The sequence below is a fragment of the Tympanuchus pallidicinctus genome, unplaced genomic scaffold (assembly GCF_026119805.1).
Source record: "Tympanuchus pallidicinctus isolate F22 unplaced genomic scaffold, pur_lepc_1.0 scaffold43, whole genome shotgun sequence".
Classification (NCBI taxonomy): domain Eukaryota; kingdom Metazoa; phylum Chordata; class Aves; order Galliformes; family Phasianidae; genus Tympanuchus; species Tympanuchus pallidicinctus.
The window spans coordinates 655,365-669,278 of record NW_026294762.1 but is presented as its reverse complement, the minus strand read 5'-3'; the positions used below and the strand labels follow the sequence as shown (position 1 = coordinate 669,278).

The 13,914-nt window shown below is 49.9% G+C and overlaps 1 protein-coding gene across 1 annotated transcript; it reads left to right on the top strand.

Moving 5' to 3' along the window:
• The first annotated feature begins 1,776 nt into the window (after positions 1-1,776).
• LOC128090131 (ceramide synthase 4-like) lies at positions 1,777-13,387 on the top strand. The gene is made up of 10 exons (XM_052702204.1): positions 1,777-3,694; positions 4,816-4,933; positions 5,704-5,822; positions 7,413-7,470; positions 7,949-7,999; positions 8,689-8,781; positions 9,778-9,906; positions 10,167-10,273; positions 10,777-10,921; positions 13,034-13,387. Exons 1-10 carry the CDS (start codon positions 3,528-3,530, stop codon positions 13,106-13,108), a joined length of 1,062 nt encoding a protein of 353 aa, XP_052558164.1. The 5' UTR covers positions 1,777-3,527; the 3' UTR covers positions 13,109-13,387.
• The last annotated feature ends 527 nt before the right edge of the window (positions 13,388-13,914 follow it).

The window sequence follows — 13,914 nt, the reverse complement described above, 5'->3', positions numbered from 1 at the left end:
CCCCAGTCGTGGTTGTAGGGGCTAGAAAATCCAAGTAGTTGTGTCTCAGCTGTCAGATAATGAATCCCATCTTGGAAAGTAACAATTTCAGGAGAAGAGAGGGGACAAGGAAATTGACATTCTAGAAGACAACACCGATCAAGTGCTCATGATTTTATGTAGGATGATTGGCACAGTGGGAGATATTTGCAGTCAGCTTGTGGTAAGAAGGGAATGGAACACCCCTGTTCTCAGAGGGAGAAGAATCAGAGAAGATCTGCTGAACTTCATGGCACAATGCTTTAATTTAGGCTTCTAATTCTGGGGCCGCTGCCTAGATGTGCTGGGAGTTTAAAGCAGTAGGCGGTGAAGTCATGATGCAATTCTGATTCATTCCTTTAGACGTTTTGTATCTTATATCCTGTGTAGTTTTAGACTTTTGATTCTGTAATGCCTTAGGAGAGTTAAATAGGTATGGCACAGATTTCTGCCTTATAGATCTATTAAACTATGAAACCACATTACTAACAGATTTGCTGTTACAATAGCAGGGACTTCGTCTGCGCAGGCCATGCAGACGCTTCCCTGTCTGTGCCTGGCAAGGTCCAGTGCTAACTGATGGACACGGACCAAGGAAATGCCCTATTCTAGGAGGTGATGCACATTTATAAAGTTAAGAGGCAAATGACAATCTAGTAGGATGAGGGTTTTCAGCAGCTCACCAAGTTCGCCTGAAATATGACTGGGGAAGCTTTGATTTTAGCCTTTGCTCTTAGGTTTCAATCAAAATATATTGGATAACTTCAGAGGTAAAAGTGGTTCCAGCACAGGTGATTCCAGGTCAGTGACATACTCAGAGCAGAGCATCTCTTCCTGCATCATCATTTCATGCGGATCATTAAATCCATGTTTGTTGAAGATAGCTTCTCTCTGGATGTTGGGGTAATTTAGAGTTCAGAGTACAATTTCTGTATACGGTCATGTTTCTGTAATCCACAAGTGCAATCTTGCCACTCCTCTGCAGGCGGTGAGCTCAGGAGGAATGGTTATGTATCGTTTTGTACTACTGAATGTAACAGTTCTTTGTAAATTACTTTTGAACGGTTTGGCTCTCTGGGCTCTTTTCTACTTCTTGGACTCTCAGGAGGTGACCAGGCTGGTTGGTGACACGTCTGGGTGCTGTTGCCAGGGCTGTTGAACACTCAGCGTGCATGGAGGTGATGCTGCAGAGCATTCAGCCGTATCAGGCCGGCCAGAAAAGAGCAGCAGCTGCCTCCTTTGTGTCCTGTTTGGTGAAGCTTCATTTGGCCCTGAAGCAGTTTGGGGCACCCCTGTGTTAAATCTAGAGGCAGTCCAGGTGACGTGACACTGACAGAGCAATGGGAGTCCACAGCCTGGTGGGTGATTTGGAGCTGTGGGGACGTGGGAAGGGAAATGCATCTGGAGTCTTCTTTGTCGTGAGGTTTCAGAAGGGCGGCAAGGATTGATGCTGTAAAATCACAACACATCTGAGGAGCAGAATGCTCTTGCCCAGGCTCATTGTAAGGCTGATCTGATCACTGTGAAAGGATGCATCAAGGATTTGGGAGGGCTCTTGGGGGCTGAATTAGGACACTTCAGCTGAGTAACTGAGCATGGCAGCCGTGAATCACTGTGGCCCATCACACAGCAGATTTTTTCTTGCCATCAAATTGCTATGGCTCAGCGAAGCTCTGTGTGCTGCTTTCTCCCCACAATGGCTCCACATTCGCTCTATGTCTGCTCTGGTGTCAGGAAGTTTGTGATTGCTGCATTAGTATTTCTGAATTCATTGCATCAACTCCCTTTATCACCACCCATGGACGCAGTTCCTCTTGGAGCATCACAGACCTCAAAACTGAGAAGCTGCTGTAAAAACCTGCAGCAAAACTCCGTGTCACATCTGCTAAAATAACCCAGCAGAGCGAATGGAGCTCCGGGTGCAACAGCAGAATCTCTTTGCAATTGATCCTTATCAGCCCTGTGTGCAACAAAGGAGTGCACCGCACCATGTGTGCGCCAAGCAGTGTCATCAAGCTGCAGGGAAGATGGAATGTCCAGCTGCAGGTGAGCTGTGAGAAAAAGAACCTCTCCTGGTGTCTTTAGGCAGCTGTGCAGTGCTGAGCTGGAGACTGGAACAGCTGGGCCCCAGGGCTGGCAGCTGGCACCGAGCTGCTGGCTCCAGTGGGCACTGCTTGGGGTCGTGTTTTTAAAGCACGCACTGGAAACATGGGAGAAGTGCATGCACTGTGTTTCTTGATTCAGACACGTATGCCCAAGGGAGCCTTTACTGGATGACTGCGCTTCAAACAACATTGCTTTTCTCATCTGCACGTGTGCAACAGACAGTGCCTGCAGGCAGGGGCGTCCCTAAGAAACAGCAGAAAGCTGAAGTCATGTCTAAACAAGGAAAGGACTCGTAAGCTTGGCAGATTGATCTGGACATACCAGGAAATACACTGAGGAACAAAGGGCAGCAGTAATCTGCTCTGAAAAACACTGGGAAAACTGTAGGAGACTTAAAATAATAAGGGTGAGAAGGGATCAGGCTGGAGCTGCCTGTTGCTGCCTGCATAAGGCTTCCCTACTTGGAAGCAGGCAGTGTCCACATCAGCTGTCTTCTTGCTGAGGCTGCATCCCACCAAATGATGGGCATGAAGGGGTTCTATAAGAAACAGCAATGGAATAACAGCAAACCTTCAGCCTGGGTGGTATTCACCCAAGAGCCAAGAGGGAGCTGACACAATAAAGAGTTCAGCTACCAACTGAGCAGGGTCGCTGTTGTTTCAAACCATGGTGGTGTCAGAAACTGGTGGAAGTCCCAGGTGGAAATGTGAGGAGCTGCTGACATCTGGCCCGAGCAGATTGGCACAACGTACCATGAGTTACTGGAAACGTGTGTGAACATTACGTTGTGGGAAAGAGCTCCCATGTGTTGTGTGTGAGGAAATCATGTCTTTCTCTGCCAGACTTCTCCCAAAGAGTCAACAAGTTTATGCAGAGGAGAGAACCTGCTGGTAGTGCTTTGCAAAGGTGTTCAGAAAGACTCCTGGGCAGAGGTCCGAAGAAACACCTGAGGTTCTGTGAGAAACTAATAGATTTTTCACAGCTATGACTTGTTAGAGATGCCCAATGAATGGGTGGTGGTCTAACAGGCAATGGCTTTGCAGCTTGGGAAGAGAAAGGCTGGTAGAAAATGGGAGCAAGAGATGTCCCTTCTGACACTGTCACCAGGAAGGGACTCGTAATCCGTGTGATGGAGTACAACTGAAGATATCCACCTCCTTAACACCCACAGAATTATTTTCTTGTACCAAGACATCTCACCCCACCTCCAAGCTCGCAGGCAGGTCAGGACAAGTGGTGTTGGAAGTCATACTCATGGGATCGAGTGTGCAGCACGGAGTGTGAGCAACGAGCTGCTGGGCTGGGTGTCCCGGAGCGCCGGCAGTCCTGATTCAAGAGCAAGTTTTACATCTCCCTGCTGAGTCCCAGAGCCTCTGCTGTCTTTGTCCACCACCTCGACCAGGATGGGACTGTTGGAGGAGCTCTGGCACCACCAGCACTGGCTGCCACCCGGAGCCACCTGGGAAGACATGAAGGAGTCTGCGGACACACACTACCCAAAGCCTCAGGACCTCTGGCTCTGCATCCCCGGTGCTCTGCTCCTGATCGTTGTCCGATACGGATTTGAAAGGTGGGTGCCACAAATCCAGCTTCTTCTGTGCTTGTTGTCAACAGTGTCTGTGCAGGGTTGCTCTGGACTTACCTTTACCCATCTCCTAACCACGATAAAGCTGGCAGGGGTTTGCTCCAAAAATACTGCATCTCTCTGAATTTTGTGGCATTAAGCATTTGTGTGGCAGCAATGACAAGTCCATCACTCAGCTGCACCTCAGCCATGTGTGGAGAGTCCCTCTGGAGAGAGGGGACCGGGCTCTGCAGAGAGACCAGCTGGGAGCGTGCAACACAGAACAACAACAAAGGCATTTGCTGGGTACAGCAGGGCTGGAAGCCACTGCAGAGACAGGGGTCAGCCTGGTCTTAGAGGATACTCCCAAGCACGCTATGCAAGTCCCCACTCTCAGCACAGAGGAAGAGGGAGAGGACAGCCGTGGCTCCCACAGCCTGCTGTGGGACCGTCCTGTTCAAACCACTCCTTCCTCCTCCACAGCTCTGCCCTTCCCTGTCCTTCTGGCACCAGAGCTCCCCAGTTCATGCAGGGTTGAGGTACTGCAGTGCCTCAGCTATGGGCGTTCCACCTTGATGGAGGGAAATGGTCCCTCCAAGCAGAGCCTGTGAGCTGACAGCCATCTCCGGGCTTTTGGATGGGAACGATGCAGATCCGTGTGGCTGAGTTTAGGATGTGGATTCAGACTGGGCTTTGGGCACCTGTTCCAAAATGAGGGTCTGACACTGAGGAGAAATCAAGGAATTATCAGTGAGAGTGGGGCAGATTGTTGGGCAGACATGCAGCTGTTTAGCCCGGCAGAGCAGGGCTTCAGTACCTGTGGAGTGGGAAGGCTGTGCTCAGCAAACCTGCCCTCAGCTGGAACGTGAGCCTTCTCTGATGGCCCTTCGATCCAGCCTATCCAGATCCCTCTGCAGAGCCACCCTGCCCTCAGGCAGATCAACACTCCCACCTGACTTGATGTCACCCACACACCTCCTGAGGGTGCACTCAATTTCCTCATCAAGATGGCTGATAAAAATATCAGAAGAAAGTGGCCTTGATACCAATATTCCTTATTGTTGTCGCTACTTTGATGGCAAAGGGCATCACATCCTCTCCGCTCTGAATTCTCTTTCCTCTCGTAGAACCATAGCTCTGCCCCTGGGCAGGAGGCTGGGAGTGAGAGACAAGCAGAGGCCCAAAGCTCAGCCCAGTGCCACACTGGAAGGCTTCTACAGGCTGCTGGGCAGGACCCCAAAGGAGGTGAGTGCCCCTGTGCTGAGAGCCCAGGCAACCAACACCTCCTTGCCCCATTGCCAACCACCATTCTGGGGAAGAAGCAGATATTTCACCACCAATGCATTCAGCAGCCACAGCCCCAGCACCACCCGTCTGGTGTGTGTCAGATCGAGCAGATAGCTGGGAGCAGTCTGCTTTCCCAGCAAAGCAGCCATCCCCCACAGTGGGCAGATCCTGTGGATAAGGCTTCTTATCTTTAGCAGAGTCCTTTGGATCATTGCTCACAGTGAAACACTCCTGAATCTATAAAGTAATGATTGACTTAAATTTGTATGAAGTTTTGTCAAATTAATTTTGACTGTTTGTTGCTCGAGCAATTGGATGTTCCCCCTGATGTTACTGAGTGAGCTAGTATGTTTCTTTCACATCACAGACAAAGCTAATTTTCTCTTCCTTTGTAACCCACAGCTGATAATCATATGTCAAACACACTTCAGAGGTGAAAAAATTGTAGTTAGGCTTTCAGAGCAGGCACTGAGTCCCACTGCTGGAAAAACTGGACAGAGAGAGCCGGTGCTAAGCTCCAAACCTGGGTTTACGTATTTCTGCATGGAGTTTTAGGACGGCCAAAGTGATGCGGGAGGTCAGCAGTGCAAGCACAGCAGATGCAGTTCTTTCCCAAAGAGAGGCGGTCTCTGGGGAAGCACCGACCCCGAGGGGCAGAAGCAGCCCCTGCCCCCACATGGAGACAAAGTCAGGGAGGCGAGGCGCTGCTTTCCCCATCTGTTCTGCAGGAGGACCTGATCTCAGTGGCCAAGCAAAGCGGCCTGCCAGTCAGAACAGTGCAGAGCTGGTTCCGGCAGCGGCGGGCCCAGGACCGTCCCAGGCTTACGAAGAGGTTCTGTGAGGCGAGGTAGGTGGGCCAGCGTGGGGATGGGAGCCTCCACCAGCGAGCTGCATGGCAGCACACGTTGTACTTTCCACTCTTATATGAAGCTGTCAAGTCTCCTTCTATGGAGATAATCAAGACCAATTGGAGGCTGACCTGTGCAAGCTATTTAGGGAACTGCTTTAGCAGGGGGTTGGACTCGATGATCTCTTGAGGTCTTTTCCACCCCTGCAATTCTGTGATTCTGCAATCATCGAATCACCAAGGTTGGAAAAGACCTCCAAGATCATCCAGTCCAGCTGTCCACCTACCAGCAATATTTCCCACTGCACCATGTCCTTCAGTACAGCATCTACACGACCCAGGTCCAGTTCTGGGCTCCCCAGTACAAAACAGACAGGGATCTCTTGGAAAGAGTCCAGCGGAGGGCCACAAAGATGGTGAGGGGCCTGGAGCATCTCTGCTATGAGGAAAGGCTGAGTGAATTGGGTCTGTTCAGCCTTGAGAAAAGAAGGCTGAGAGTGGACCTGATCCAGTTCTATAAATATCTAAGGTGTGGGGGGCAGAATGGCGAGGCCGGACTCTTTTCAGTGGTGAGTGGAGACAGGACAAGGGGAAATGGCCGGAAACTGCAGCATAGGAAGTTCCGCACCAATGTGCGAAGGAACTGCTTTACAGTGAGGTGAGGAGCACTGGAACAGGCTGCCCAGGGGGGTGGTGGAGTCTCCTGCTCTGGAGATGTTCAAGACCTGCCTGGATGCCGACCTGTGCGACCTGCTGTAGGGAACCTGCTTTGGCAGGGGGTTGGACTCGATGATCTCTGGAGGTCCCTTCCAACCCCTACAATTCTGTGTGATACTGTGATTCTGTGACCCTTGAACACCTCCAGGGAGGGTGACCCCCCACTCCTTGGGCAGCCCATTCCAGTGCCTGACCACTATTTTGGAGAAGGAATTTTTCCCAACATCCAATCTGAATCTTCCCTGGTGTAACTTTGGGCCATTCCCTCTCACCCTTTATTATCCTAAGGCATATTGCAATAATATATGGAATCAGAAAGGACAGAGGAGTGTCCAGATGAAAAGTGGGATCTCAGCTTGAGGCTTTAAACTGTATGTACAAAGAGGCTCCAATCAGGCACAAGATCCTCTGTTCCTCGTTCTCTGAAAACAACGTTTCTCAGTGCTTGAATCCTGTTCCCACATCACAAAAGGAGGCAGGTAGAGGCACCTCGGGAGTGATGCTGATTCCCACTTAGTGCTGGCAGCGTACGTCTGGGATTTGGGCACAGTAGAACCCAGGTGAGCTGTGGGTACCCCACTGCCTTACCAGCATATTGCTGCACATGCAAACAGAGCTGAGCTGCTGCAAATATGTGTCCAAACAACCTCTGTGGGCTTCTCAGCTGGTGGGAGAGCACCTGGGAGGGTGGGATCCCACATCCATCTGCCCACACCTATTCCTTCTCCAGCTGTTTCTGCTCTCCAGCCCTTGTACCTAACTACACCCATTTTGCTGCTTTCCAGTCGGGTGCTGGATGTGATGGCAAAGCCTGGGGAGGCATCTAAGCTCCAGAGGGAGTTATAATTCCCCCTTTGTTTCTTTCTGTTTTAGCTGGAGATTCACATTCTATTTCACATCATTCTTCTCTGGGGTGGCTCTCATATACGATGTAAGTATGTCAGCTTGGAGACACTGTGTGGTGACACCTTCCAGGTGTTCCTCATTCATGGAAAATAAGTTTGATGCTTCCGGGCTGCTCCAAGGAACCCATAGATGATGTGTGGCCATGACTATGGTTTTGGACCACAGTTTCAGAGTCAAAGAAGGACAAATTCAGGGACATGGCACAGAACCATTCCCAAACCACATCCAGCAGAACAGCCCCCTTCTCCAGATATGGGCCTGGCAATGTGGCTGTGGTGTCACCACGCTTTTCTTCATCCTGGCTGCACCCACTGCCCGCTGGGTATCATCACTTTTGGTGAAACATTCACCATTGACAACTGCCATTCACTTTTGCAAAGGTCAGGGCAGATTGGCTCTACCACAAGCACTCCGACACCATTTGCTTACTGAAGTGCTTTTTCATGCTTTTGATGTACATTCTTAGGGATATGGACTCTTACTGCTGCCTTCTCTTTGTGCAGAAGCCATGGGTTTGGGATCACACCGTGTGCTGGCTGAGATATCCACAACAGGTGAGCTGCAAGTCTGTGGGATAACTCGGGTTGGAAGGAGGTTTCTTGTCAGCTGTGTTGTCAGAGCAGGTCTTTCTCCAGTCTGGTTTTGAAGACCTTAAGGGATGGAAACAGCACAGTGTCCCCAGGCAACCTGTCCTGTTGTTTGAAAATGGTCATGAGGACCAAGTTTCCCCTTAGGTCCACCTCTTGTTTCTAACCACGCACGCTGCCTCTCACCCTCGCACCATGAACCACAGTGAAAACCTGGCTGTCTTCCTGACCAGCTCTCTGCAGGTAGTGCGTATGGAGGAGCAGCAGGAGGCTGTCCTGCCTCTGCCCTGAGCAGCCACTTCTTCTCTATGAGTTTCTCTGCAATACAAGCCTGGCAGGAAGCAGTTCCACGTGTGGGGCCACAAAAGGGACCAGGCAGTCAGGACAACCCTTGAATTCTTAAAGAGGAATGGGGACTGAAATTTCAGTGGGTGAACCTGGCTCCTCTCAGTTCCTCTGTGATGATCAGGGACTTGTCCTGCCCTCAGCCAGCACAGCAGCAAACAGTTCAGCCACAGGGGATGGGGGAACGTAGATATGACAGTCCTGCCCCAAATGCAGTCTGAATGAATGCGCTTACCTGGGAAGAGCCTTGTCCTTTCCTGTCCCCCAAAGCTAAGCAAGGGTTGTCATGCTGCCTTTTGCTTGTGTCACAGCCTCTCCTACCCACGCTGGGCTGGTTCTACCTGCTGGAGCTCTCCTTCTACTGCTCACTGGTCGTCACCCTGCCCTTCGATGTGAAGAGGAAGGTAAGTGGCAGCAGCACAACTACAAACCACTGCATTGGCACCACTCAGCCTCCTGGGAATGCCCAGAAAATCCCCAGCCCTGGAGGCAGCATCTGAGTGAGGGCACACTCGGTTCTGCAGCCCTCCTCCCTCCCCTGAGCCTCACTCTACAGCAGCTTTGCCTTTCTGCCCGCAAGGCCAGGGGAGTGCTGTGGCTGACACAAAGACTGTGTGCCCAGCCAAGTGGCAACGACTGGGTAGGCACAGTGCTGTGGCCTGCAGTGTAGGCTGCACAGTTTGCAATTAATTTGACAATTACATTTTCTTGCTCTGCTCCAGAAATGGACTCTACCCAGCTCTAGCAAGCAGGTCAGTGACTTGCAGTGACTTAAAATTGCCAACCATCCCACAGTGTTTGCAGACAGGCTGCTGGCTGGAAAGCTGCAGTGCCTCCCAGAAGTAGCAGGAAGCTGCCATATGGGCCAGAGCTGGAGCTGGGCATCTCATGACCTCCACAGAGCACTGAGGGTTCCTGCTTTTTTACCCCATGCGAGACAGGGCTCTGAGCACTCTGACCGAGCTGTAGGTGGCCCTGTTTACTACAAGAGGTTTTGGCTAGATGACCTCAATGATCCCTCCCAACTCAATTCTATGACTACCTTTGCACATATAGGCTTGTCCTTGCTGCAGGGTTCTCTATTTCCACACGGGAAGGCATGTTCCCCACCTGCAGCATCTCCATCCGCCTCCATTGGTTCCTCTCCATGGGCAGAGCTGGGGAGTCCAGGCACTGCCTCCACTGTGGTTACTGGGCAGGTCCTGCCCCGGGCCAAAGGCAGCTACTGTTATCACACACAGCTCTTCAGTACATGGTAGGGTGAGCCCATGTACAGCATAGAAGGAAAGTAAGGAGCATTAAGGGGTGATGCTTTGTGGAGGTGTTTTCCACATCCAACAAGGCAGCACCATCCACAAACAGCTGCTGCCAGGTCAAGACACTCTGTCTTCTCCTTACAGGACTTCAAGGAACAGATCATCCACCACATTGCCACCATCACTCTGATCTTTGTATCCTACTGTGCCAACCTGATTCGGCTTGGGGTGATGATCATGCTGGTCCATGACGCCTCTGATTACCTTCTAGAGGTGAGTTCCCCTCGCTCAGAAATGCAGTTCCATGCTCACATCTGTCAGTAGTGCATTGCTACACGTGACCTGTGCGGTGGGAGGACCAGGAAGCATCAGATTTAGTTCTCCTGGGGGAAAGTGAGTGAGTGCAAACTGGGACATCAACCAACTAATCTGATAACCAGTCAGCTCATGGAAATCCCTGCAGACCTGCAGGAGAGGGATGGGAGAAGGAGCACCCTGGCACATGGGATATATGGCTCTTTGTCTCTCTACAGCTGGCCAAGGTTCTCCATTACATGAAATGGAAGTGGGTCTGTGAAGCTGTCTTTATAGTTTTTGCTGTGGTGTTCATCAGCTCCCGCCTTGTCATTTTCCCAATAATGTGAGTTATGTTTTAACGAACAGAACATTCCAGGTAAGCTCGAAGATGAATCCAGCTAGAACCGAGGAGGAAAGCTGAGGGTTGTTAGCTATAAATTAACCCTGAGTCACAAACTGCCCTTCGTCCCCAGGCTGTGGCTGTGTCCCATGCTGGGATGTCAGACACCCAGCTCCAGCTCCAACACAGGGAGAAGCACAGCCTGCTGCTCCTGGAAGGCATTGCAGGTTTCCAACCAGCAGCCTGTCTGAACACTGTGGGATGGTTGGCAATTTTAAGAATCACTGCATGTCTTTTGGGACCTGGGCCGTGCTTGCTAGAGCTGGTAGAGTCCCTTCCTTGGGCAGAGCAAGAAGGCACCAAAGTGAAGCATGATTTCCCAGTCTTAGCACAGCTCAACTCTGCCCAGGGGACCCAGGAGACAAACATCTGTCCAGAAAGATTCTTGATCCTTGTAAGCCTGCTGGAGTCTTGTCTCCTCATTTGTTTCTCTCTCTCTCCCACAGCACATACTATTACTATGTGACAAAATTTGAGATGTTCTTCCTAAGCTGCCTGATAAACACCTTCCTGATAATCCTGCAGTTGTTGCACATTTTCTGGTCCTTTCTAATTCTCCGGATGACCTTTGGTGTCATCCTGTATGGCGCGGTAAGAAAAATCTTTTTCTCCTTCATGACCACGAGATCCAGCATGGTTCTGCACACCTGCAAAGAAAGGGTGGGAGAAAAGGGACTGCCCAGCCAAACAGCCCAAGAGCTTCAGAACTGAACTCACGTGCTGAGGGTTGTATGGGCACCTTTGATGGTGAAGATGAGAGAAGCAGTTCCCTTCTTGGGTATTTTGTTTGCCGGTGTTATGCCTTCAGCTTACGCTGAGCTGCACCCTCTTTAAAAAGAGAAAAAATAGTTTCTCTGAAGGATGAAACACAGCACACTCTCATCTAGTTTGCATATGATGGCAAAATGAGGTGGAGTCAGTGTGTTCAAGGGCACTGCGGCGGCTCAAGGAAGGTGGAGTATTTGGCTGTTGGGAACCCCAAGGAGGTCAACAAGGAAAAATCAGAAATCCTCCACCTGGTGAGGAAGAATCCTCTGCCAGAACACAATAGGGCTCTGGGGCAGAAAAAGACCTCTGTGTTTTGGAGATGGACACAAACCAAGTGTGGGCTCTGACGGCAAAGAAAGCCAAGACAGTCCTGGGCTACGTGACAAGGAGCATAGCCAGCAAATAGCGTGACGCCTCATCTGCTGTGTCCAGATTTGGGTCATCCAGTGCAATACAGGAAAGTAACAACAATACACAGACATCCAGCAAACTGCCACCAAGACAGTGAGGGGCTGAAGTACACGATCTGTGAGGAGGAGCTGAGGGAAATGGGCTTGGTAGGCTTTAGGAGAAGCTACTAAAAGCCTTCCAGCATCTAGAGGGAAGCTTTTAAGGAGGAGCCAGGTTCTTCTTAGTGATGAACAATGGGAGAACAATAAACAATAGACAAAAGCTGAAATGCCCATTTCAATCTACATATGAAGAAAAACTTCTTCATGATGTGGGCAGTAAAGCAGCAGCAGAAGTTGCTCAGGGAGTGGAGTATGACTTACTGGGATGTACTGCACTGAGTATGGCCAGCAAGGCAAGGGAGGTGGTCCTCTCTGCTCTGCCCTGAGGAGGGCACAGAATACTGTGTCCAGTTCTGGGCTCCCCAGTCAAAACAGACAGGGATCTCCTAGGAGTCCACCAGAGGGCCACAGAGATGATAAAGGACCAGGAGCATCTCCTGTATGAGGAAAGGCTGAGTAACATGGCTCTATGCAGTCTAGGGAAAAGAAAACTGAGGGGAGATTTCATAAATGTTTATAAATGTCTGAAGGGAGGTGGGAGGCAAGGGATGAGGCCAGGCTCTTCTCAGTGGTGCATGGTGACAGGACAAGGAGTAATGGCCTAAAACTTGAACATAGGAAGTTCCATACTACCCATATGAAAGAACTTCTTTATGGTAAGGGTGATGCAGCACAGGAACAGGCTGCCCATAGAGGTGGTGGAGTCTCCTATGGAGATATTCAAGACCCATCTGGATGCCTACCTGTGTCACCTATTGTAGGGAACTGCTTTAGCAGGGGGTTGGACCCAATGATGTCTTGAAGTCCCTTCCAACCCCTGCAATGCTGTGGTGCTGAGTGATTCTGTGAGGCAGTGCAGTGCCCTTCTTCCTGAGAAGCTTGATTTGACATCAAAGCTGAGCACACTTTGATGAAGAGGTTGGACTACACGATCACCTGATGTCCCTTTTCAATATGACTTACCCTATGACCCTAAATACAGGTACATGCATTTGTGAGTGTATATATCAATATATAAAATCCAAACTAGATTATGTACTCACAAAGCAATGAGAGAGAAGTTCCACCTTCAGTTTACCTATGTGAGGTCTAAGCTCTCTCTTTGTATTTGGCTCAGCTCCTTTAAGGGCCAGCCCACTCTGTGCCATTCATCGCATCCAGCAGTTTCTGTAGTCATTATATTAATAACACTTGTTTTATTAATGCACCAAAAAGTGCATTCAGATGTTACAGAAACACTTGACTGTTTCAGCCTTCCAAATACAGGGACAATTACCACACTGGTATTGAGGACCTGTGCTCACCTATTACTTTTATTACACCTCTCAAGTTACTTCATCAGTGCTCTGAAGGAAAGCAAGACTATCTGATGTAGCACGGCAGAGGTTCTGCAGCTCATTTAAATCATCTTTCTTTCCTACAGAAAAAAAAAGATGCAAGAAGTGACACTGAGGAAAGCGATGGGAGCGAAGCAGAGGATGCGACCAAGAACGAGTAGCGCGAGTTCGTTATCAAACACTGAGAGCCAGAGAGTCTTAAAAGTACAGAGGCTGAATAGGACCCAGGGGAAGAGGCCAGACTGACTCATAGACCCCTCTACAGTGCTACAACACAAAGCACCATCTGACATCTATATTGGCTGCTCCGAAAGTAATGCTTCCTATTTACTTCCACGGAAACTATAACAGATACAAAGAGCACAGTAACGCTATTTGATAGAGCAAATTGTCAGCTACAAAATGCTATTTCTTAGCACAGTCTCCACCATTAGCTGTGCATTTTCATCAGTGATGAACGGGAGCTGCGTGCTGCACTCAGATCTGCACCATCGGAGGTGACCCACTGACCCACTGCTGAAATGCACCACACCGCACCGGCTGGTCTCCATAACTGTTCAGTAAGCATCAATGGATGTCAGTGGGTGCCATTTGTTTTGCATGGAGGAATTCAATGACGTCCCTTTGCTTCATCCGTGCTCCCATGTCAGACCCATCCTGTCAGACCTCCCCTCTGCTGCCATCTGTTACACAGCAGCAAAATGTAATGGCATATTGGTGGGAAGGTTCAGCCCCTACTGCCGTCCCTCTGACATGGGCTGACACCATAAAGCAGGAGGCATTACTTTTGGAGCAGACCTCTTAGATTTCATCATGTCGTTTCCAGGCAGTAAGTAACTTTAGGAGATGTTTTCTTCACTTCTTCGGTTGGGAGCATTGCTTTACTACTATTCTGTGGTCACTTATCTGGGAACAATGATCTGTCAGCCAAACTCTTACTGGAAACTGTCGAACATTCAACCAACTT

Excerpts from the sequence above, each read along its gene's own strand:
- LOC128090131 (XM_052702204.1), top strand. The coding sequence starts at position 3,528 with ATGGGACTGTTGGAGGAGCTCTGGCACCACCAGCACTGGCTGCCACCC. Across the intron at positions 3,695-4,815 it reads GTCCGATACGGATTTGAAAG|AACCATAGCTCTGCCCCTGG; the intron begins GTGGGTGCCACA and ends TTCCTCTCGTAG. Across the intron at positions 4,934-5,703 it reads TGGGCAGGACCCCAAAGGAG|GAGGACCTGATCTCAGTGGC; the intron begins GTGAGTGCCCCT and ends TCTGTTCTGCAG.